The sequence below is a fragment of the Erpetoichthys calabaricus genome, chromosome 18 (assembly GCF_900747795.2).
Source record: "Erpetoichthys calabaricus chromosome 18, fErpCal1.3, whole genome shotgun sequence".
NCBI classification, from domain to species: Eukaryota; Metazoa; Chordata; class Cladistia; order Polypteriformes; family Polypteridae; genus Erpetoichthys; species Erpetoichthys calabaricus.
This window is the reverse complement of record NC_041411.2, coordinates 67,972,905-67,997,811: the sequence shown is the minus strand read 5'-3', so window position 1 is coordinate 67,997,811 and position 24,907 is coordinate 67,972,905. Positions and strand designations below refer to the sequence as shown.

At 42.7% G+C, this 24,907-nt stretch overlaps 1 protein-coding gene across 6 annotated transcripts in view; it reads right to left on the bottom strand.

Annotated features, from left to right (window-relative positions):
• dock3 (dedicator of cytokinesis 3) overlaps positions 1-24,907 on the bottom strand; it is a 970,442-nt gene that overhangs the window by 494,008 nt on the left and 451,527 nt on the right. For all 6 annotated transcript variants that reach the window (XM_051921401.1, XM_051921404.1, XM_051921402.1 and 3 more), the window contains exon 4: positions 15,434-15,489. In XM_051921401.1, the coding sequence (XP_051777361.1) occupies positions 15,434-15,489 (56 nt within the window). The remainder of the gene's footprint in view (positions 1-15,433; positions 15,490-24,907) is intronic.

Here is a 24,907-nt window from a genome sequence, read left to right as displayed (position 1 = left end):
AATTCACCCTGGCAGGCTGTCTGTCAATCAACTTTTGAGCCCAATCCTGACTGATGGCAGCCCATTCTTGCATAATCAATGCTTGGAGTTTTGTCAGAATTTGTAGGTTTTTGTTTGTCCACCCGCCTCTTCAGGATTGACCACAAGTTCTCAGTGGGATTAAGGTCTGGGGAGTTTCCTGGCCATGGACCCAAAGATTCGATGTTTTGTTCCCCGAGCCACTTAGTTCTCACTTTCGCCTTATGACCCAATGCTCCATCATGCTGGATTGTTCATTGTTGGTCACCAAACTGTTCTTAGATGATTGGGAAAAGTTGCTCTCGGAGGATGTTTTGGTCCCATTCTATATTCATGGCTTGGGATCATCATCAGTGCAGAACTTGTTCAGGAATGGCAACAGGCAGGTGGGAGTGCATCTGCACAAACAGTGAGGGAGGCAAAGACTTTGGGAGGATGGCAAGAAGAGCAGCCAAGAAGCCAAGAAAAACATCAGGGACAGACTGAGATTCTGTTAAAGGTACAAGGATTGGACTGCTGAGGACTGCTGGGGTTAAATCATTTTCTCTGATGAATCCCCTTTTCCGATTGTTTGGGGGCATCCGTAAAAAAGAATGATGGAGCATGATGGAGCACCGAGCCATAAGGCAAAAGTGATAACTAAGTGGCTCGGGGAACAAAACATCAAAATTTTGGGTCCATGGCCAGGAAACTCACTATTGGGAACTTGTGGTCAATCCTCAAGAGGCGGGTGAACAAACAAAAATCCCCAAATTCTGACAAACTCCATGCATTGATTTTGCAAGAATGGGCTGCTGCCATCAGTCAGGATTGGGCCCAGAAGTTGATTGACAGCCTGCCAGGGTGAATTGCAGAGGTCTTGAAACAGAAACATGGGCCAACACTGCAAATATTAACTCTGTGCATAAACTTAATGTACCACTCGTGTATTAGTCGATCTCGCAGATAAGTCGAGTGTATTTTTAAGCTGAAAATTACGAAATTAGTTATGACCCGCGTATAAGTCGAGGGTAAAACTTGACAGCTATCAGAGATAGAGGGCGACAATCAGCTGTTAATGGCGACAAAACTCACTGTCACGTCACAGGCATTCCCTCTGTGCTTGGAGAAATGCTAGACTCGTTGAACAGGCAAATAATCCTTGCATGTGCGTGAGTGCCAAAATTTAAACAAATGTAAACAAAGGCAAGATGGCATTGATATGTCACAAGGGAGCGAAGTGAGTGCAGAAAAGAAAACACTCAGCAGACGATGTTTTGCACATTATCGCTGTGAGTTGGACTCTGATTTTTCAGAATCGGATTTTATTGACAGTGATCAGGAATCGAGCAAGAGAGTGAGAAGCCGGCATCAGCTGATCGGACACCAGCCGATGCCGAGCCAGCTGATCGGCTGCCAGCTGAACGCATTTGCGCAGCCGATGCACCTACGGCAAGGTTCACGTGGGAGGAATACCCAGACATTGATCCGTGGGAGCCAAACTGGCTACCAGACTTCACAAGACAGCATGGCTTGCTGTTGGACACGACAGATCACCCGCTGCTGGACTACTTCAGGCTGCTCTCTCCTGATGCTGCTTTTCAGCTACTGTCAGACGAGACAAACAGGTAGGCAGAGAAAGTTTTTGAATCGCGGGCTGCGCTTGCATCGCATTGATAGCGTGCGTTGCCTTGGTTCTTTTGATTCCAAATCTGGTTGCACGTGGCAGCTAATGGTATGTTTGTTATCCAAAACCTGCAAAAGCTAATGTCAAATTCAAGTATTTCACAATTTAAAGAATTATTTAATGAAATTAGAAAAAAAACTAGCTAATTAGCAATAGTATTGCTGGCTTATAATTATTTCAAAGACCATGGGAAACGGCAGATGACTTAACACCGTGAAGCGTTGAGTGTACAATGTCATTACCCAAATTCTATGGACAATTGTGTTGCCCCGCGGATAAGTCGACCCTGTTTTTTTGAATGAATTTTAAGGCATAAATTTTTCGACTTATACGCGAGTATGTACGGTAATTGTCACTAAAATACTTTGAAACTTATGAAGTGCTTGTAATTGTACTTCAGTACACCATAGAAACCAAAAGATCTAAAAACACTGAAGCAGCAAAATTTGTGAAAACCAACACTTGGGTCATTCTCAAAACTTTTGGTCACGACTGTAGTGAGGAGCGAAGGGAAAGCGCTGCCCCACTTAAATAAAACGTGTGTGCTGGACAACATTTGCTTCTGCCTGTCCGTGTCGGGGTTAAGGGGGCTGTATGCACCCCGGGTTCCACAAAGGATTTACAAATTATCGTCTTCTGTTTTTATTGACATTTTACGCAGCATCCCGACTTTTTTAGATTGAAAGACTATTCATTCATTGAAATGCGCACTCAAGCGCACACACACGCTCACTCACACCGGGCCAATTTAGAGTTGCCATTGAACTTAATATGCACATCATTTCGTGGAGAGACAAATAATAACTATCAGCTTTTATTTTGAATCGGTGTGAAGGTGACATTTGAATCGTCCCTCACACACTGTGGCAATAAAAAATATCAGAGAAAGCTCACATCTACTGTGTTGCCTCTGCTTTCTGATGTGTACGCACCACAGACTGTTTATAGTACGATAAAGAAAGTGGGCTATGACAACTGTGTGTAACTGAGTTAAAATTAAAGATCAGGTAACATTTATCAACAATACAAATATATTTGGATAAACAGCATTCATTGCAGCTAAACAGGAGCTTGGAGATTCGATGATTCTTCATCATCAGGGTCATCGCCAAAGGCCATTCCTGACACTTTGGGCAGAGCGCTTACCCAAACAAATATGTTAATTGATCTTTTCTACTTAGAGATTTCAATTAAATCCAAACAGTTACCCCTTCAGCCCATGCGATCAAGAACCTGCAGCAATCAACACTGGAGCTGTGGTTTAATTGAATTTCAATTAAAACCTCACTCTCCAAGACTCTCCTCATCTGTATATGGACACAGAATTAAATGGCTCTTTGTGATTCAGGGGGCATTACATTTTTGTTACATAGTGGAGACACACAGCTGCTGTATTAAACTTGAAGCACATTGCATAGAGGATAAGCTTCGGCTTCACACAAGTCTGGTGCAGGTCAAAGAGGACAGTAGTGAAACAGGACAGTGAGGCAGGCCCTGCCCGGCTCCCCACTCCTAGATAGATAGATAGCACTCCTAACATCATGCTTCCCCCTCCCCTCGGCCCGCAGCCTCTGTCTTGAATTAGCGCAAATATAACTTTCCTACAAGCAGACTATGATACTTAGCATGATGAGAGAAGTCACAAAATCAACCGGAATGTTCAAGCAAATTATAGAAAAAAAACGATCTAAATGAGTTAAGTAGTTCTCTCGTTTGCTAGCTAAGCGGAGGTAAGAAACGCCCCAAGGTTGGAGCGTGAGTGAGGATGGCCCTGCCCGGGTCTCCCCACTCCTGACGTCACGCTTCCTCCTTCCCTCAGCTCGCAGCCTCTGTCTGTCGGATAAGCATGAAAATATCGCTCCTGCAAGTGAACTATGATTCTTAGGGCGATGAGAGAGGTTACAAAATCAACCGGAATATTCAAGCAAATTCTAGAAAAAAACCCGATCTATATGAGTTAAGTAGTAGTCTCGTTTGCTAGCTAAGCGGAGGTAAGGAATGCCCCAAGGCTGGAGCGTGAATGAGGAGGGCCCTGCCCGGGTTTCCCCACTCCTGACGTCACGCTTCCTCCTTCCCTCGGCCCGCAGCCTCTGTCTGTTGGATCAGCATGAAAATATCGCTCCTGCAAGTGAACTATGATTCTTAGCGCGATGAGAGAGGTCACAAAATCAACCGGAATATTCAAGCAAATTCTAGAAAAAAACCCAATCTAAACCTGTTACGTAGTTCTCTCATTTGCTAGCTAAGTGGAGGTAAGTAACACCCTGAGACTGGCATGTGAGTGTGGAGGGCCCCACCCCCCTTCCCCTCGGCCCGCTGCAAGTCTCTTGGATTCGCGCAAACAAATGGATACTGCAAGTGAACTATGATACTTAGCGCAATGAGAGAAGTTGCAAAATCAACCGGAATGTTCAAGCAAATTATAGAAAAAAACCCGATCTAAATCCGTTAAGTAGTTCTCTCGTTCACTAGCTAAGTGGAGGTAAGGAATGCCCCGAGGTTTGCGCGTGAGAGCCCCATTCCCCTTCCCCTCGACCTGCTGCATACCTCTTGGATTCGCACAAATAAATCGGTACCGCAAGTGAACTATGATACTTAGCACGATGAAAGAAGTTGCAAAATCAACCGGAATGATCAAGCAAATTATAGAAAAAAACCTGATCTAAATCTGTTAAGTAGTTGTCTCGTTCGCTAGCTAAGTGCAGGTAAGGAATGCCCTGAGATTTGCATATGAGTGCCCCGTTCCCCTTCCCCTCGACCCACTGCATATCTCTTGGATTCGCACAAATAAATCGGTACCGCAAGTGAACTACGATACTTAGCGCGATGAAAGAAGTTGCAAAATCAACCGGAATGTTCAAGCAAATTATAGAAAAAAAACCGATCTAAATCCATGAAGTAGTTCTCTCATGAAAAGCGGACGGACATACAGACAGACAGACAAACAGATGTTGGATTTTATATATATAGAGATATACAGTATATGCTTGGCATAATTAAGGCAAGCCTTCTCAAAGACGTTTTACCATTCCTGTGGAGTGGATAACACACTGACCATGACAGCACATACAGGAACAATACTAATAACATTGAGCGTTTTGAAAACCCAGTTAAATAATTGTGGATCAGCTAGTCAGACATGTGAGCATATGAAGCACAATGAAGGCCAGATGGAGAATCTGACAGTTCTGATGTCTTAACATAATCAGTTTAAATGACTAAACACAGAAGACGACTACAGTTTTTTGTTAAATGGTGCGACTCAAACCACCTACACCAGAACACCAGCAAAGCAAAGGAGCTGGTGGTGGATTTTAGGATGCCCAGACCCCTCATGGACCCCGTGATCATCAGAGGTGACTGTGTGCAGATGGTGCAGAGCTATAAATACCTGGGAGTGCAACTGGATGATAAATTAGACTGGACTGCCGATACTGATTCTCTGTGTAAGAAAGGACAGAGCCGGTTATACTTCCTTAGAAGGCTGGCGTCCTTCAACATCTGCAATAAGATGCTGCAGATGTTCTATCAGACGGTTGTGGCGAGCGCCATCTTCTACGCGGTGGTGTGCTGGGGAGGCAGCATTAAGAAGAAGGACACCTCACGCCTGGACAAACTGGTGAGGAAGGCAGGCTCTATTGTTGGCATGGAGCTGGACAGTTTGACATCTGTGGCAGAGCGAAGGGCGCTCAGCAGGCTCCTGTCAATCATGGAGAATCCACTGCATCCACTAAACAGTGTTATCTCCAGACAGAAGAGCAGCTTCAGCGACAGACTGCTGACAGTGTCCTGCTCTACTGACAGACTGAGGAGATCGTTCCTCCCCCAAACTATGCGACTCTTCAATTCCACCTGGGGGGGGGGGGGGGGGGGGGGGGGTAAACGTTAACATTATTTAAAGTTATTGTCTGTTTTTACCTGCATTACTATCAATCTCTAATTTAATATTGTTGTTTGTATCAGTATGCTGCTGCTGGAGTATGTGAATTTCCCCTTGGGATTAATAAAGTATCTATCTATCTATCTATCTATCTATCTATCTATCTATCTATCTATCTATCTATCTATCTATCTATCTATCTATCTATCTATCTATCTATCTATCTATCTATCTACAGAAAATTCACAGGCAATGAAAAGATGTTATTATGCTTCCAGACAATTAAATAATCTAAATTAATTTACACCTTAATATAAAGAACGAGGAGAAGCTGTGAATACCTTAAAATATTTGGAATGATGTGAGATAACATCTATTCAGCGCCTCATCACTCCTCAGCTTGGCTCCTTATCGATAACACTCACTAATTTGGTACACAGCCTGGAGGTGATGGTCCATGACCAGCTGTCTTTTAAGGACCACGTTGCTACTGGTCTTGGTCTTGCACATTTACTCTGTACAGCATTCATAAGACCAGGCCATATCCGAAAGGGTATTCAGCACAACTCCTGGTCCAGGCTTTGGTCAGGACTACTGCAGCTCTCTGTTGGTAGGAGTCACCAAGCCGCTGCAAATGATTCATAATGCAGTGGCACATCTTGCATTCAACCAGCTGAGATGGGTTCATGTCACTCCTCTTTTCAGATAACTGCTCTTTAGCGGAACATATTAAATTCAAATCCTTGATGCTTGTCTACAGAGTAGTCAACGGGTCAGTGCCTACTGTGACGGGCGGCCTCGGCCATTACCCGGTCGGAACACCAGCTGGATGGAAGGACCTGGGGAAGAGAGCATCTCCGAGGCACAACCTCCCCTTGGACACTAGAGGGCAGCCCACCACGGATTCCCGCAGGGCATGCTGGGAGCTGGAGTTTGGTACAACCCTGTTGGGTTCATTGGGGGCCGCCAGGGGGAGCTGTAGAGCCCCATAGTGGACTTATACCACACCTGGGAGTGATTCTGGGTAACACTGACAAGCCATCTGGAGCACTCCTAGGAGTGGAATAAAAGGAGCCACCTCACTCCATTTGATGAGCCAGAGTTGGGAGGAAGTGGATGAAGTTTGATCCTCTGTCTGGAGATGATCCTGCTCAGTGGATGCAGTGGATTCGCCATAATTGGTAGGAGCCTGCTGAGCGCCCTTCGCTCTGCCACAGATGTTAAACTGTCCAGCTCCATGCCAACAATAGAGCTTGCCTTCCTCACCAGTTTGTCCAGACGTGAGGCGTCTTTCCTCTTAATGCTGCCTCCCCAGCACACCACTGCGTAAAAGAGGGCACTCGCCACAACTGTTTGATAGAACATCTGCAGCATCTTATTGCAGATGTTGAAGGACGCCAGCCTTCTAAGGTAGTATAACCGGCTCTGTCCTTTCTTACACAGCGCATCAGTATTGGCAGTCCAGTCTAATTTATCATCCAGCTGCACTCCCAGATATTTATAGGTCTGCACCATCTGCACACAGTCACCTTTGATGATCACTGGGTCTATGAGGGGTCTGGGCCTCCTAAAATCCACCACCAGCTCTTTGGTTTTGCTGGTGTTCAGGTGTAGGTGGTTTGAGTCGCACCATTTAACAAAGTCATTGATTAGGTCCCTATACTCCTCCTCCAGCCCATTCCTGATGCAGCCCACAATAGAAGTGTCATCAGCGAACTTTTGCACATGGCAGGACTCCGAGTTGTGTTGGAAGTCCGATGTATATCGGCTGAACAGGACCGGAGAAAGTACAGTCCCCTGCGGCGCTCCTGTGTTGCTGACCACAATGTCAGATGTGCAGTTCCCAAGATGCACATACTGAGGTCTGTCTTTAAGATAGTCCACGATCCATGCCACTAGGTATGAATCTAATCCCATCTCTGTCAGCTTGTCCCTAAGGAGCAGAGGTTGGATTGTGTTGAAGGCGCTAGAGAAGTCTAGAAACATAATTCTTACAGCACCACTGCCTCTGTCCAAGTGAGAAAGGGATCGGTGTAGCATATAGATGATGGCATCCTCTGCTCCCACCTTCTCCTGATATGCAAACTGCAGAGGGTCAAGGGCGTGTTGAACCTGTGGCCTAAGGTGGTGAAGCAGCAGCCTCTCCATGGTCTTCATCACATGTGATGTCAGAGCAACAGGCCGAAAGTCATTCAGCTCACTAGGACGTGATACCTTTGGGACTGGGGTGATACAAGATGTTTTCCAAAGCCTCCTAAATAGTCCCCCAGACTGACATTACTTGATTATGTTGGCTTGTTTTTGTAAATCACTTTGGACAAAACAGCTGCTAAGCAAATAAATGTAAAATATTCTGCCATAAAAGATAATTTTATAGCAATAAACATTTTTTGGTTTGCAATATCACTTACATAGTACAGATAATTATTTTTCTATAGATGTTTGTGCATATAAAACATAAATAAGTTCAAGATGAACATAAGGATATAGGAGAAACTGCATCACCACCATAGCCCAACACTACGATCGCTGTTTCTGAAAGTGTGATGTTTTATGTTTTTTGATTTCTCCAGTGCCTTCAATACCATCCAGTCACCCCTGTTAAGGGGTAAGCTCAGAGATCCAGTATGTAGATGGATGAGCCTGTGATGTCCCAGATAAAATTGGGCAGACGGCAGTTTGTGAGGCTCAAGGACGGTTTGAGTAACACTGAAGCACCACAAGGAACAGTCCTGTCTCCCTTTTCTGTTCCGTCTGTACTCCTTGGACAATACATTTAACACCAAGTTATGTCACTTGCAGAAATTCTCAGATGAACAAACGGTTAGATAAGTGTATTTCCGCCAATGGAGAGTACTTTGAAGGAGACTAATTGTAGTTTGTACAGAAAATTAAATTAAACACGTTTTAAAAATATTTCCGGTTATTTTTGGGTACCCCCTCGTAAGTGCATACATATGTATGCAAAGCCAGTATTATTTAAGTAAGTATAGTTGTGTCTCCCAACTATGAGTGATTCCGAGCATTTATGGGTACACTTTGCCAATTCCATGCTAAATCAGCTAATGTGAACCATATCATAATACCTATGTGATTATTCTCTCTGTGAAATGTGTTATTTTTAAATTCATTGATTGTAAAATAGTACTGTATATGCAAACAACATACAAATTCCTCAGAAATTGCACCTCAACCACCAACTTATGCCCGTTCTCAGTGCTAGGGCATCCAGCACCCACCAGGCTGTGTAAAAACACAGAGAAGACAGTAAATACAGCAGTTCAGTGTAAACGAACCTGTACTTCATTTCATTTGTAATGGGAGGATTAGCCACCAAGTAATTCTAAATCAGGGGGATTTGACAGGCTTGTAAATTGTAAAATTTCTGCATGAGTCTGTTAAAGAAGGATAATATGATTATTATTAACATCACGTTACCGTGTGCACAAACTAAATCTAGTCACTGACATTTTCTGTTTGGTAACTGTGAAGTAAATACTGCTTGCCGTTAAATCAGCACTAACAAAATCAAAATCCAAACATCATTCTATCCGTGCCAAATGAATTAGTAAACAGCAAGATTACTCAGAATAGAACACCTGATTTTGAAAATCTCATTAGAGCTGCTTTGGTAACAGCACTTGGTTTAAAATGTGTTTGTTAACAAGCCGCTTTCTTAAGTTTATGACATTTTCTGTTGTAAGGTTTATGCCTGCATCAGTACAGGAAGCATTAGCTGGCCAAAGACACTTCCTGAAAAGTAACACTTAGTAGACAAACCGATTAACATTTAAACATCACAAGCTATAGTTTTCACATCTCTTCCTCATTGTTTTAACATTTGTTGCCACTTTGTGAAATCAAACTTCTCAACTGAATATCTGCTATCTAAGTGAGCTGCAGCTTCAGTGGAGGACATTTTCAAGGCACTGGGTAAAATTAGTTAATGCCCCTACCACCTGATGTAATAATATAATATAATAAAAATATTCATGTGACAGTCCGAGTCGGCTCCGCGTTCCTTGGCAGCTTGAAAACGGAAACATTGATAACAAAACTGTGGATGAGCCAGGCAAACGAGGACACTAATAGTCAACAAGGGATAGGTGCAAGTGCTTTGTACTTTTATTTAAAACAATGTGTACAAAAGTGCAGTGCTTCAATGAATAAATAAATCAATCATTCATAAAAACAAGGTGCAAAGTGGAGGTTAAAACGTCAAATAAGTAACAATAAATATATTCCATAAAAATGAGGTAGATCTTCTTTCGTAAAATCCCAAGTTCCAGTGCCTCTTTCTAAAATGACATCTCCCCTGCTTACACCATAAGCATAAAAAGACGCCCGTCGACATGCACAGTCAACAATTAAAATGCCCGGCCTTACACGGGGGACCCTGAGAGCCCTACTTCTACTCTCACTCTCATTCCCTCAACATCCACGGAAGGCTACTCGTAGTGCATAGGTCACTTCTGCACCATAAGGTACTCAGCAGGAGCAACCCTCCTCAGCGCCATTACTAATTTATTTACAATGGCATAATCACCACGGACACCACCATAACACAATCCATGGGGTGTTTACGGATTTTGAGTCCGTCTGCAACCCATACATATCATCTCAAGGTCATCCATGTTGAATGACCCACATTTCTATAATGACTAATAACTCTATTTTTGTGAGAGAAACCTGTAGAAGAGACGTCGTCAAAAAACCACCAAGATCGTAGCTCAAAAATCAAATCACTCTTTCTTCAAAACCTACAATGAAACTAGAAAATTGTAGTCAAGAAATGTTGTAAGCCAGATGCTCAAAATATACAGAAACACACATTAGTTTTCAGAGGTTTATGCGTTAAACATGGATAATGTCGTAAGTAAATTGCCTGACTTTTAAAGAATCGCATCTATCATGTCACACACTTAGCAAAATGGTGGAGCATTGAAAAACAAGATGGTGCCATGAAAAAACACAAACATATATCAACTATATGAAATACATTTTTAATGCAAAAATGACTAGAAATATGAAATCTTCTTATTTCTAAACCTGAAATTGGATGAACAATGATTATGATTTCCAAGAAAATACATGAAGATTTAGTGTCCAAGAATCAGTGCAGGGGCTGCTGCACTTTTTGATATACCTTGAGCATGGGAAAAGTCAGGTCAGGTCAGGTTAGGGAGCATGCACTGGTAGAGCACGTTGCCGCACCCACCACCTGACAAAACAGCTTTGGATCCTGGTTGGCAACGCCCCAGGCAGACACGTGGTCCAGACCCACTCTCCAGAAATTACCCTCTATCTGCCGTAGCCAGGTGTTACGTGAGCGTCCCCTTGGTCTGGTTCAGCCACTCGGGTCCTCAACAATAAGGATCTTGTGAGTTGGATCACCCTCGGGGAATTGTGCCACATGGCAGTAGGGCCATAACTGACGCTCCCTCACAATGCAGGTAATGTGGCTCATTCAGGACGCCATGAGCAACCGCTCCTTCTACATATAAGTCAAACCAATGCTACCCAAGGATTCTCCAAAAAGACTCAGTAATAAAAGAGTCCAGTTTTTGTCTCAGGTCACTGGATAGCGTCCATGTCTCACAACCATATAGCAAGACAGGAACACCAAGACTCTAAAGACTTGGACCTTCATCCTTTTTCAGAGATATTGGGAGCACCACACACCCCTTTCCAGTGACCTCATGACCCCCCATGCTCTCCCAATTTGTCTACTGACTTCATAGGAAGACTCACCAGAGACATGAATGTCACTGCCAAGGTAAGTAAACCTCTCGACAAGGTCAACGCTCTCTCCACAGACAGACACAATGCTGATGGCTGTGCCCAAGAGTTCATTAAGGGAATGGATCTTGGTTTTTATCCAGGACACTTGCAAGCCCAGACACTCAGACTCCTTGCTCAGTCTCTCGAGCACCCCAATCAGAGCATCCATTGACTCCGCGAAGATCACAGCATCGTCAGCAAAGTCAAGATCAATGAATCTCTCTTCACCAACAGATGCTCCACATGGGAAAGGTGCTATAAAATATATTATTATTATTATTATTATTATTATTATTATTATTATTATTACATAAACAGTCTGGACAAGAATATAATCAATGAGCTGGTAAAGTTTGCAGATGACACCAAACTATGGAAAAGTAGATAATGGAGAATCATTTAAATTGTCACGGGTTGGACAGCACATAGGCTCGGACAAATTAGTGTCAAATGAAATGTATTTTAAACTTTATTTGTCTCCAATAGTTAATGTGAGTAAATTGTCATGCGCGTGTGCAAAGGAGCTGGATCAAAGGTTTGGGTGATAGCTGTTCTCTGCCATGACAGGAGATGGCTCTGTGTAATAACAGTCTCTCTTTTCCTCCCTCTGCAGAAAGGAAGATCGACGGCTTTCCATCTCTGACGTCACTTCTGGGGTCAGCACCTGGACCCGCCTCTTCCTTCCTCCCTGAATGCCTGATAAATGGAAGAACCGCCATCTTGGGCAGTTGACCTAAACAGACGTAAAGTCTGTAGAAGACTCATTTTTGCGATTCACATCTTTTCATTTATATGGAGTTGACCACAAGGTGCCCCAAAAATCTTAAGTTGTCTGTGTTCTCATTAAAAAAATGCAAAGTATGACATGTAAGAAATAAACATATTAGATTTGAGTAAACAACGGGAGCACGGAAACTTGAAAGTACCCCTTATTGGAAGGACCTGGGAGTGGATCCATCACTATCAACATCCAGACAGTGCACAGAAGCGGTCAAGAAAGTTAACAGAATGTTATATTATATATCATGATGTGTGGGGTACAAGTCATGGGGAGGTTATGCCTAAGCTATATAACACACTAGTGAGGCCTCACCTGGAGTACTGAGTCTCCATTTTACAAAAATAAAAGACATAGCAGCATTAGAGAAAGTCCACAGGAAAGTGACTAGAGTGATTTCAAGACTGAAAGGTATCAGCTATGAGGGGACCCTGAGGGAGGGAGATAGATAGATAGATAGATAGATAGATAGATAGATAGATAGATAGATAGATAGATAGATAGATAGATAGATAGATAGATAGATAGATAGATAGATAGATAGATAGATAGATAGATAGATAGATAGATAGATAGATAGATAGATAGATAGATAGATAGATAGAATTTAGTATAGTAGGCAGGATTAGATAGATAGATAGATAGATAGATAGATAGATAGATAGATAGATAGATAGATAGATAGATAGATAGATAGATAGATAGATAGATAGATAGATAGATAGATAGATAGATAGAATTTAGTATAGTAGGCAGGATTAGATAGATAGATAGATAGATAGATAGATAGATAGATAGATAGATAGATAGATAGATAGATAGATAGATAGATAGATAGATAGATAGATAGATAGATAGATAGATAGATAGATAGATAGATAGAATTTAGTATAGTAGGCAGGATTAGATAGATAGATAGATAGATAGATAGATAGATAGATAGATAGATAGATAGATAGATAGATAGATAGATAGATAGATAGATAGATAGATAGATAGATAGATAGATAGATAGATAGATAGATATTTTATTAATCCCAAGGGGAAATTCACACCGATGTAGAACGTTTCTAGTTTACAGAGTAAGAGGGGACATAACTGAAGTGTTTAAAAGCATGAAAGGAATTAGTACAGTAGATCCCAGTTGTTACTTTAAAATAAATTCTGCAATAAGGTACGTTGGGGACATGCTCGGAATCTTGTTAAAGACAGATTTCGTGCAAATTTACGGATGTTTTCCTTCATGCAAACAATCAAAGACACATGGAATAAATGCCCAAGTAAGATGGCAGAGAACAGGAATTTCAGGGACCTTAAAATCTCAACTTGATGTTGTGTTGGACATTCTAGGTGAAGAGGCCGGGATAGCATGTTGGGTCGAATGGCTTGTTCTCGTTATTTTTTCAGCCTTCTAATGTTGGGAAAAAAATAAAAACATAACAGATTATAACAATGGAGACTCTTATTTTGTTAGAGGGTATGGACACACTGGGGTTTCCTCATTCCGCCCGATTTGCCCCTTGGACTCCACTTTCATATGCAGATTATGCTGATTGAGAAGCACTAAACTGACCCTGTGTGAATGGGAGTGTGTTGATATGTACCGAGTTATAGGACTGGTCCCTGCTTTTTACAGTATGCTGTAATAACAGACCGGACAGAATTAATCGGATTTCAGATTATGTTTGAGTTACGTCCATTCAACTCAGAGAATGAATGTGAGGGGTTCTGTTTCTGTAACAGGCAAAGTCTGGCAATTTTTCAGCCAGTGACCCCTCTCGCTTTCTAAGTCTCTCATTCAACTGTGAGGGACTACAAGTTAAAAGAAGTAGAAATCATTGCTAATTGGTCACATCATCTCAAAGCATGCAGGAATCATTCATTTTTATTTCTAAACTTGCACTGTGATTGAAAAACATTATATTTTTAAGTCGATTGCATAATTTCAGCATTCCCACTTTGAAATTCCAGCCCTGAAATCATAACATAAAACAACATTTAGTGACTGTCAGGCATGCGTTATTTTTAGCAGAAGCTCCACTCACACATGAAATGCCCGAAATGCCAATGCTCGACGCACTGAAGCAAAAATTCCTTTTTTCTTCCCTTTCATTGGTTTATTAAATTGCAGTGTGTATATGCGGTAGTCGAGACAATTAATTTCTTCTCTTTATTTACTTTTTCCCATTGATTCAGAAAATCAATGTTGGGACAGGAGATGTTTCTTGGTGTAATCGGCGGTCCCTGACACTGAGGAGGCTTAAACATGAACTGTACAAGGAAATCCAAAGAGCCCGCTCTAGTGTAGACGGCGTTTCCTGTTTTTCGCCTGCATTTTCACAAATTCTAACAAGAAAGGTTATAAAACACAAGCAAACGCAAGCAAAAATTAAAAACTTTTGGAGGGTATGTAGCCAATCAAACAGTAAAATTATTATCATCAGCTTCATTTCAGAGGATGTAATAAGTGTATATATTTAATACGTCACTGTGCTCTGTACAAATATTTTATAAATCGACTTTTCTTTCGACTCACATGCACAGCTAATACAAAGCCAGATTTAGCATAGGGGTCATCATTTAGAACTGCTAGGCAAGCATTAGAAGACAAGACAGGGACAACTGTGAAATGGACATTGTATACTATTTCTGTGTGTCAAAGTCAGCATGAAACTGTATCCTCTTTGCCTTGTTTGGAATGGCATCATTCACATAAGTGGGGGCCTGCACGTGAAGAAAGAGTATAAAGCCTTGAAACATTGCCTTGCACACCTCTGAAGCCGACGGACAGATGGGAGATAACGTCATCCTATCTTGAAAATCCTTCCAACGCAGTGGCGAAAATGGCAAATGCTACACATCGGGACCCCTCTCCTGAACTGGGTTCTTGTCATGGCTTCCTTCATCTGTTATGCAGTGTAAACCGTCATTAAAGAAATCAAAGTTATTCCTCCTATGTGATTTCTTACCGCCATATCTCTAAGGGAGAGGTATCACCTTTTTATATTATATCTATATAGATTTGGGTTATGTAACAGGCTGCAATTACAAAAGAACTCATTCCAACAAGACAGCTGGCGCCCCCTGCTGGGTACAGAGGATCTCGCTATTCAATTGCCATTTCAATCAGTTGACCCAGATGACATTTTAGAAATTCACACTGAGCCATTCTGCCTACTTTTATTTTTTTGCCTAATGAAGAAATCAAAAGTGAAAGTCACATGAAGAGAAAAACAACACCGTTCCCATGACACTCATTTAGTTCATTATTATATACAGCTCTCTCATCCACTTAGAAAAGCCTACTCACCCTCTGTTACTGACAATGGCTTTCTTCAGGTGAACATAGCTGGCTGGAAAGATCCCCTGCAAAATAAAATACAACATGTAAGGCATCAGTACACACTTTACACCGTTTGATGATTATCTTAAACTGGTGAAGTTTCTAGTTCTTTTTTGTAGTTGGTGTAGGAGAACTGCAGCTTTATCATCTGGCATATGCCTGACAAGGGTTGGCCTTAGTGCTGGCAGCACCACCCGCTGCAAGGACACCAGCTTTGACAAATTTGTTGGTCCCCTTACAGCTCATTAAAAACTGCTGAAAAGTGATGGAATGAAAAGCAATGTCCCCTTTATACCTACAATGCCTGTCGAGAAGAGCAAAGCAAGTGTGACAAGAGATCAAGTGATGCTTATTCTACAAAGATATCCTAAAATGGACTGGACACAGTTAGATAGATAGATAGATAGATAGATAGATAGATAGATAGATAGATAGATAGATAGATAGATAGATAGATAGATAGATAGATAGATAGATAGATAGATAGATAGATAGATAGATAGAGTGCATCCAGAAAGTATTCACAGCGCATCACTTTTTCCATATTTTGTTATGTTACAGCCTTATTCCAAAATGGATTAAATTCATTTTTTCCCTCAGAATTCTACACACAACACCCCATAATGACAATGAGAAAAAACTTGAGATTTTTGCAAATTTATTAAAAATAAAAAAATTGAGAAATCACATGTACATCAGTATTCACAGCCTTTGCCATGAAGCTCAAAATTGAGCTCAGGTGCATCCTGTTTCCCCTGATCATCCTTGAGATGTTTCTGCAGCTTAATTGGAGTCCACCTGTGGTAAATTCAGTTGACTGGACATGATTTGGAAAGGCACACACCTGTCTATATAAGGTCCCACAGTTGACAGTTCATGTCAGAGCACAAACCAAGCATGAAGTCCAAGGAATTGACTATAGACCTCCGAGACAGGATTGTCTCGAGGCACAAATCTGGGGAAGGTTACAGAAAAATTGCTGCTGCTTTGAAGGTCCTAATGATCACAGTGGCCTCCATCATCCGTAAGTGGAAGAAGTTCAAAACCACCAGTACTATTCCTAGAGCTGGCCGGCAATCTAAACTGAACGATCGGGGGAGAAGGGCCTTAGTCAGGGAGGTGACCAAGAACCTGATGGTCACTCTGTCAGAGCTCCAGAGGTCCTCTGTGGAGAGAGGAGAACCTTCCAGAAGGACAACCATCTCTGCAGCAATCCACCAATCAGGCCTGTATGGTAGAGTGGCCAGACGGAAGCCACTCCTTAGTAAAAGGCACATGGCAGCCCGCCTGGAGTTTGCCAAAAGGCACCTGAAGGACTCTCAGACCATGAGAAAGAAAATTCTCTGGTCTGATGAAACAAAGATTGAACTCTTTGGTGTGAATGCCAGGCGTCACGTTTGGAGGAAACCAGGCACCGCTCATCACCAGGCCAATACCATCCCTACAGTGAAGCATGGTGGTGGCAGCATCATGCTGTGGGGATGTTTTTCAGCGGCAGGGACTGGGAGACTAGTCAGGATAAAGGGAAAGATGACTGCAGCAATGTACAGAGACATCCTGGATGAAAACCTGCTCCAGAGCGCTCTTGACCTCAGACTGGGGCGACGGTTCATCTTTCAGCAGGACAATGACCCTAAGCACACAGACAGCCAAGATATCAAAGGAGTGGCTTCAGGACAACTCTGTGAATGTCCTTGAATGGCCCAGCCAGAGCCCAGACTTGAATCCGATTGAACATCTCTGGAGAGATCTTAAAATGGCTGTGCACCGACGCTTCCCATCCAACCTGATGGAGCTTGAGAGGTGCTACAAAGAGGATTGGAATAAGGCTGTAACATAACAAAATGTGGAAAAAGTGATGCGCTGTGAATACTTTCCGGATGCATTGCAGATAGATAGATAGATAGATAGATAGATAGATAGATAGATAGATAGATAGATAGATAGATAGATAGATAGATAGATAGATAGATAGATAGATAGATAGATAGATAGATAGATACTTTATTAATCCCAACGGGAAATTCACATATTCCAGCAGCAGCATACTGATAAAAAAAACAATATTAAATTAAAGACAGTTGTTGGTAGGCCAACAACAACAACATTTATTTCTATAGGACATTTTCATACAAATGATGTAGCTCAAAGTGCTTTACAGGGTGAAGAAAGAAAAAAGAAAAAAATATATAAAAATAAAATTAGGCAATACTAAGTAACAAAGAATAAAGTAAGGTCCGATGGCCAGGGAGGACAGAAAAAATAAAAAAACTCCAGAGGGCTGGAGAAAAAAAAAAAAAATCTGCAGGGGTTCCGAGACCACGAGACCACCGAGCCCCCACTGGACATTCTACCTAATATCAATGATCTCAATCAGTCCTCATGGTTTTCAGGCTTCACATGGAAGAATTAGACGATGATGGTCATGTGGACCTCTTGCCTTCAATCAGCATGGTGACCTGATTAGGAGGTGGTGGTGCAGATCATATCGTATTATGGGATATCATTGACTGTTGAATTCTGCTCTGTTCTTCTAATATATCTATTTCATATTGCATTGAGGATTACTTGTGTTCTGTTCTATGTATTGTATTGTATTGACCTCCTTGTTTTTGACACCCACTGCACGCCCAGCCTACCTGGAAAGGGGTCTCTCTTTGAACTGCCTTTCCCAAGGTTTCTTCCTTTTTTTCCCTACAAGGGTTTATTTTTGGGAGTTTTTCCTTGTCTTCTTAGAGAGTCAAGGCTTTGTCAAAAGACAGGGCCTGTTAAAGCCCATTGTAGCACTCCTGGTGTGATTTTGGGCTATACAAATAATAAATTGTATTGTATTTAAGTGGCATCCAAATCCAATCCAATCCAATCCAATCCAATCAAATCCAATCCAATCAAATCAAATCAAATCAAATCAAATCAAATCAAATCAAATCAAATCAAATCAAATCAAATGTCATTTGTCAATACATTTAAACATCCATCTATCCATCCATTTTCCAACCCGCTGAATCCGAACACAGGGTCATGGGGGTCTGCTGGAGCCAATCCCAGCCAACACAGGGCGCAAGGCAGGGTATCAATCCTGGGCAGGGTGCCAACCCACCGCAGGACACACACACACCCACACACCAAGCACACACTAGGGCCAATTTAGAATCACCAATCCACCTAACCTGCATGTCTTTGGGCTGTGGGAGCAAACCCACGCAGACACGGGGAGAACATGCAAACTCCACGCAGGGAGGACCCGGGAAGCGAACCTGGGTCTCCTAACTGCAAGGCAGCAGCACTACCCACTGCGCCACTGTGCCACCCTACATTTAAACATGCGGTCCAAATTGTAGTAAAAATGTTTAAGTACAGAGGCTCAAGAAACTTCTTCTGCTTTCAGCTGCTCCTGTTAGGGGTCGCCACAGTGGATCATCTCGTTGAATATCTTCCTGTCCTCATCATCTTGCTCTGTCACCCCCATCACCTGCACCTCTCTCACCACATCCATAAACCTCCTCTTTTTCTCTTGCCTGGCAGCTCTATCCTTAACATCCTTCTCCTAATATACCCAGCATCTCTCCTCTGCACAGTTCGAAACCAACGCAATCTTGCTTCTCTGACTTTGTCTCCCAACCGTCCAAGACAGAGGCTCAAGAAACATATAAGAGATATTAAAGAATAACAACCTCCCCTCAAACACACATAAGAATTTGTGGCTTGGATAATAAGAGGGCCGCTGCTGCCAATAAGAGACTTGTAGGTAGCACTAAGATGTTTTCAGACCTGCTCAGTTGTCCCACAGCTTTACATTTTACAGCCCTGACGTTTGAACAGAACTCTTGTTGTATCCACAAATGGTCCATGCTGACAAGTTTGTTCCTTCTGGTGTTCCCCTGGTTGCAGTCACCAGTATTCTCAGAAAACAGAATGATTCATCAGTACAGTACTGGTAACAGAGTGAATCATTTCTGTTGCTGAGTTAATATACAGGATGGTGTAACTTATCTCCCTGGTTAGTAACGTGGAGGGAGTCAGCCAGTACTTCAATGTCTGGATAACACAAGGTGTGCTAGCCTTTCCAGTGTCTTAGACCAAGGTGTGCCAGCCTTTAGTGTCCAGAGTATTGCTCAAGTCCCTGTGTGGAGCACTGAGTAGTGATGGGCTGCGCAGGCATCTCTCATGGTCTGCGCTCAAGTGTGTGTCTTTGTGTGTGTTAAGCATAGGGTAGGCCATTCCATAACAAACCTAGCGAATCCCTTGTTGTGATTGTAGTTTATTTTACATTTTTTTGTCTCTTTCGTTATCCTTATCTGACCTCATTTTTCATATTTTGTGGAGAATTTGAACTTTACTGCTTGTTTTGTACAGTGTGTCATTTTAAAATATGAATTATTAAAGCTTTTGGGATAGGCGGTCTACCACCAGAATCATTTTTCACACAGCCTGCACAATATGGGTCATATCCATCATGTAGACCTCGAACAGAAGTTTAAGAGAGTGGACTTGAAATGTGCCCACATTAACACTTTTATATCACAATGGCACAATCATATTTGTAAAGTGGGGTTCTGACCGGTTAAGCGACTTACTCGGGGTCACACTGTCTGTCAGAGGTGAATGGTTAAGCACAACTCCACACTGCCCTCTGCCACTTTCCCGTGGTACTGCAGCTGTTTGGCTTTTTCTGGTTATCTGGACATGCCTGCCGATTGGCAGATCGAAGCGCAGCTCCCCCTCACTGCCATCAACAGCACCATGTAGTGTGCCGCACAACCCCGTCATCAAGGGAGACGTCCAGCTTGTAATGAAATTGAGCACATTACAATTCCTTTACTTATTTCCCTCCACTTTTAATAATTTATAACTCTGCTGCATTATTCACGGGCTTTAGGGCTTTGAAAGGCAGTCCAGCGTAAAACACAATTTTGTAAACATTCTTCCATGATTTCAATTGCTGTATATTAAATAGCTGTTGTTAAGTGAACGCGGTCTCACATTAAGTAGCAGCAGCTAATCGTAACGTGTAATAAATAGCACCATTAGAAAACTGCAGACAGGATGCTTTTCCTTTTGCTTCAGTAGATGATAAAAGAATGATGTTGCTCCCAATATACCAAATACCACATTTTCTGCCCATTAAAGAGACTTTTACAAAATGGAAACCACATAGTGTGAAGTTACATTCAGCTTCTAAAGCAATGCTTTATTGAGGGGCCACTGGCCCAGAATGCAACCCTGCCGAACACACAGTGTAAAGATGACTGCTCTGATTAATCAAGTTGTCTTCTATTTCTTTAGAAATAGACGATTCAGGGGCAGCACGGTGGCGCAGTGGTAGCGCTGCTGCCTCGCAGTTAGGAGACCCGGGTTCACTTCCCAGGTCCACCCTGCGTGGATTTTGCATGTTCTCCCCGTGTCTGCGTGGGTTTCCTCCGGGCGCTCCGGTTTCCTCCCACAGTCCAAAGACATGCAGGTTAGGTGAATTGGTGATTCTAAATTGGCCCTAGTGTGTGCTTGGTGTGTGGGTGTGTTTGTGTGTGTCCTGCAGTGGGTTGGCACCCTGCCCGGGATTGGTTCCCTGTCTTGTGCCCTGTGTTGGCTGGGATTGGCTCCAGCAGACCCCCGTGACCCTGTGTTCGGATTCAGCGGGTTGGAAAATGGATGGATGGATGGATAGACGATTCAGATCATGCTGTCGAAAATGATCCTTGAAATAATTCATGGCACTCCTGATCAGAGGTATATGTGGAATGGAAATTCTGGCCCAGCAACATTGACCTGGGAGGGAGTTGTCATCAGAAGGTGTGTGTAAATAAGGTGGCCTGCAGGGGGCGTACTGAGCCCCAAACCTCAGACACCACTACCACAGACACAGTCCTGGGTTTTATTTAATAACCAAAGTGTTTTTTGCCCACACTGTCCTAAAGGGTTCCAACACGTGACAGTACAACACAGCACTGTCTTCAGTCCTTCCTTTATTTTGCTCCACTCAGCAACCAAACAATGTTTTACTTCCACCGCATTTGTACACTAGGTGCCCTAAAATTCACATACATAAACACACATATACATCAACAGTATTTGCGAACAGGGTGCAAAACATGGTTACCCCCAAATCCTGCCAACTACGCCAATTGTTTTGTCTTGGTAGAGAAATATATTACTCTACTTTCCCCTTTTGTATTATTATTATGTAGCCTTTGTCAGAATGCCTCAAATCTCACAGACTTACCACTGTTTATAAGCTATTAAAGTATATAACTTCTCCCCACCTTCCCTTCTACATCTACAAACTCAGACAATTAGGTGTAGCAAAAGACAAGCAGGAGTTATGTTACAATTTAAACAATGTATTATTGATATTATTCATAAATAATAACAATATGCAAAGTACATTTGAATATTGACAATCATACAACCTGATAAATGGTGATATGTAGATTAAGGGCGGCATAGAGACTTAAAAATGTCACTATTTAAGGCATCATTGGAGCTCAGCTTTCTTCAGAACAGGCCACATGCCTGTTTCAATATGGCTGCCGAGCTGTGCTCTTCATTGTGTTGTCCTTTATAGTTCATGGTGTGAGATGGTCCTCCATCAGCTTGGTAACAGAGAGAGAGTGAAGGAGTGAGCAAATTTATAGGTTTTCTGTCCAACCCCTAGAGCCAATAGGACGTCGTGGTACTTAAAGGCTTCTGATACAAGCCAGTTCCAAACAGCCATACTTCACACCGATGGGGGGACAGAACATCTTCACACCTGAGCACCTTAGAACCGTGTGTTAAGGTAAAGCTTGGCAGTTAGGCAGCCTGGCTTTGTGTGGGGGCTGAGAGTAGAGACTTTAGCAGAGAAACACTTACCAAACTTGTTTGAGGCACTACCCCCTAAGTTACAAATAAAGACATACAAAATATTTATCAACTTGTATGCAAAATTTCACATCACAACAATGTCCCTTTGTGGGGAGTTCATCTCCCTCCTTATTTTGCACTGTGATTGTGTCGCGCCTTCATCTGAACAACCTTCAGCCACTAAGCCACTCTACACCGGGTCACTTGACATCCTATGCCAGGTCTTTTGGAAAAAAAATGATTCAGTAGGCAGAAGAAATATAAAAATAAAGGAGGCACAGATCAGAGAGTTAGGTGCCTTATCTGACAAGGATCCACACGGTGACTCAAGTGGGCATATCAGTGGCCGATGGGGCAGTAAAACGCTGAGAAGAACTATAGAATGAAAGGTCATTTATTCTTCTGCAGGAGGCTACTATCTGCCTGGGGCATGAAACAGTAAAGCAAGGACCCAAGAAAGCACAATTCTAATAAAAATGAAGAAAACTGGAATGGGAAAAGCAGGGGAGAGCAAAAAGCATTGTAAAATACAGTATGTGTCAACCTTGTGTGATTTAAAGCAGGGCCGCCCGGAGGAATGCAATCCACTTAACCATAGATTCACAATAAATGTATTCCCTATTCACTGTTGTCTTTTGCCATTTCCCTTAAATATTTATAAATCTGGCCAGGATTCAACAAAATGATCTTGGCCTGGCAGCATGTCTTGTTGCTCGCAGCATTCCCATGTTCCTTTAATTCTGACAACTAATAAAGACCAAATTAAGTAATACTTTTTATTCCTCCTGCCTTGGTGAACAAGATATGCACTGGGAAAAGTCTTGATCTTATATACAGTATATATAAGTCATCAAAAATGGTTAAAAATGCTTTTTCATTATTGCTGTCCAGTGGAACAGAGCAAATCTTCAGTAGCATTTCCCCTTAGGATAGAGCAGTGCAGTGCTTAGGACAAAAAGAAAAGGGACGCACTGTGTGTGGTGCCACGAGGGAAGTGTTGCTTTGTCATAAAAAAAAATTAAAAATTGGCAATTTAATTAAATTCCATACAATTATAAACAGCTAGTCATTTTTTTTCAAAGTTCATACATACAGTATGTGCATTTCTTATAGGACTTAAATTTAAACCCCTCTCAGTCCGTTTACTGAAGCTGCTTAATCCAATTCCGCTGCCACAAATCTGCCCAAGCCTGTCTGCTGTCCAAGTCCCTCTGTGATAACTCAGCGGGTTTGAGATTATCTGCCAGTCCGCCTAGCTTGGCATCATCTACAAATTCGTATTCCTATCCAGATCATTTACATATATTAAAAAGAGCAGCGGCCGCAGCACTGCCCCCTGCTGGACACCAATCTTCAAGTCAGCCCAAGGTTCCTCACACCATCAACCTCTGCTTCTTGTGTTTGAGCCAGTTCTGCACCCACCCACACAGCACACCCTGAACTGCCACTTCGTTTAGTTTGATGCTCAGCTTCTCATGTGCCACCTGATCGAATGCTGTCTGACATTTGAAGATCAGTTGGTCACAGACCCTCCACATCCAACAATGAACAGGAACGCAGGAATCTTTGCATTCCTTGAGTTGAAGTCTGCTGTCTATGAAAGGGAATTCAGCCATGTGATATTGTAAATCGGTATTAAAATACATATTCTATTTACAGTGGAGTTGTAAGAATTATTTTTCTAGACTTCTCTAGCGCCTTCAACACCATCCAACCTCTGCTCCATATTGGACAAGCTGACAGAGATGGGAGTAGATTCATACCTAGTGTCATGGATCGTGGACTATCTTAAAGACAGACCTCAGTATGTGCGTCTCGGGAACTGCAGGTCTGACATTGTGGTCAGCAACACAGAAGCGCCACAGGGGACTGTACTTTCTCCGGTCCTGTTCAGCCTATATACATCGGACTTCCAATACAACTCGGAGTCCTGCCACGTGCAAAAGTTTGCTGACGACACTGCTATCGTGGGCTGCATCAGGAGTGGGCTGGAGGAGTATAGGAACCTCATCAAGGACTTTGTTAAATGGTGCGACTCAAACCACATACACCTGAACACCAGCAAAACCAAAATGCTAGTGGTGGATTTTAGGAGGCCCAGGCCCCTCATGGACCCCGTGATCATCAGAGGTGACTGTGTGCAGACCTATAAATACCTGGGAGTGCAGCTGGATGATAAATTGGACTGGACTGCCAATACTGATTCTCTGTGCAAGAGAGGACAGAGCCGGTTATACTTCCTTAGAAGACTGGCGTCCTTCAACATCTGCAATAAGATGCTGCAGATGTTCTATCAGACGGTTGTGGCGAGCGCCCTCTTCTACGCTGTGGTGTGCTGGGGAGGCAGCATTAAGAAGAAGGACGCCTCACGCCTGGACAAACTGGTGAGGAAGGCAGGCTCTATTGTAGGCATGGAGCTGGACAGCTTGACATCCGTGGAAGAGCGACAGGCGCTGAACAGGCTCCTATCAATCAGGGAGAATCCACTGCATCCACTGAACAGGATCATCTCCAGACAGAGGAGCAGCTTCAGCGACAGACTGCTGTCAATGTCCTGCTCCACTGACAGACTGAGGAGATCGTTCCTCCGCCACACTATGC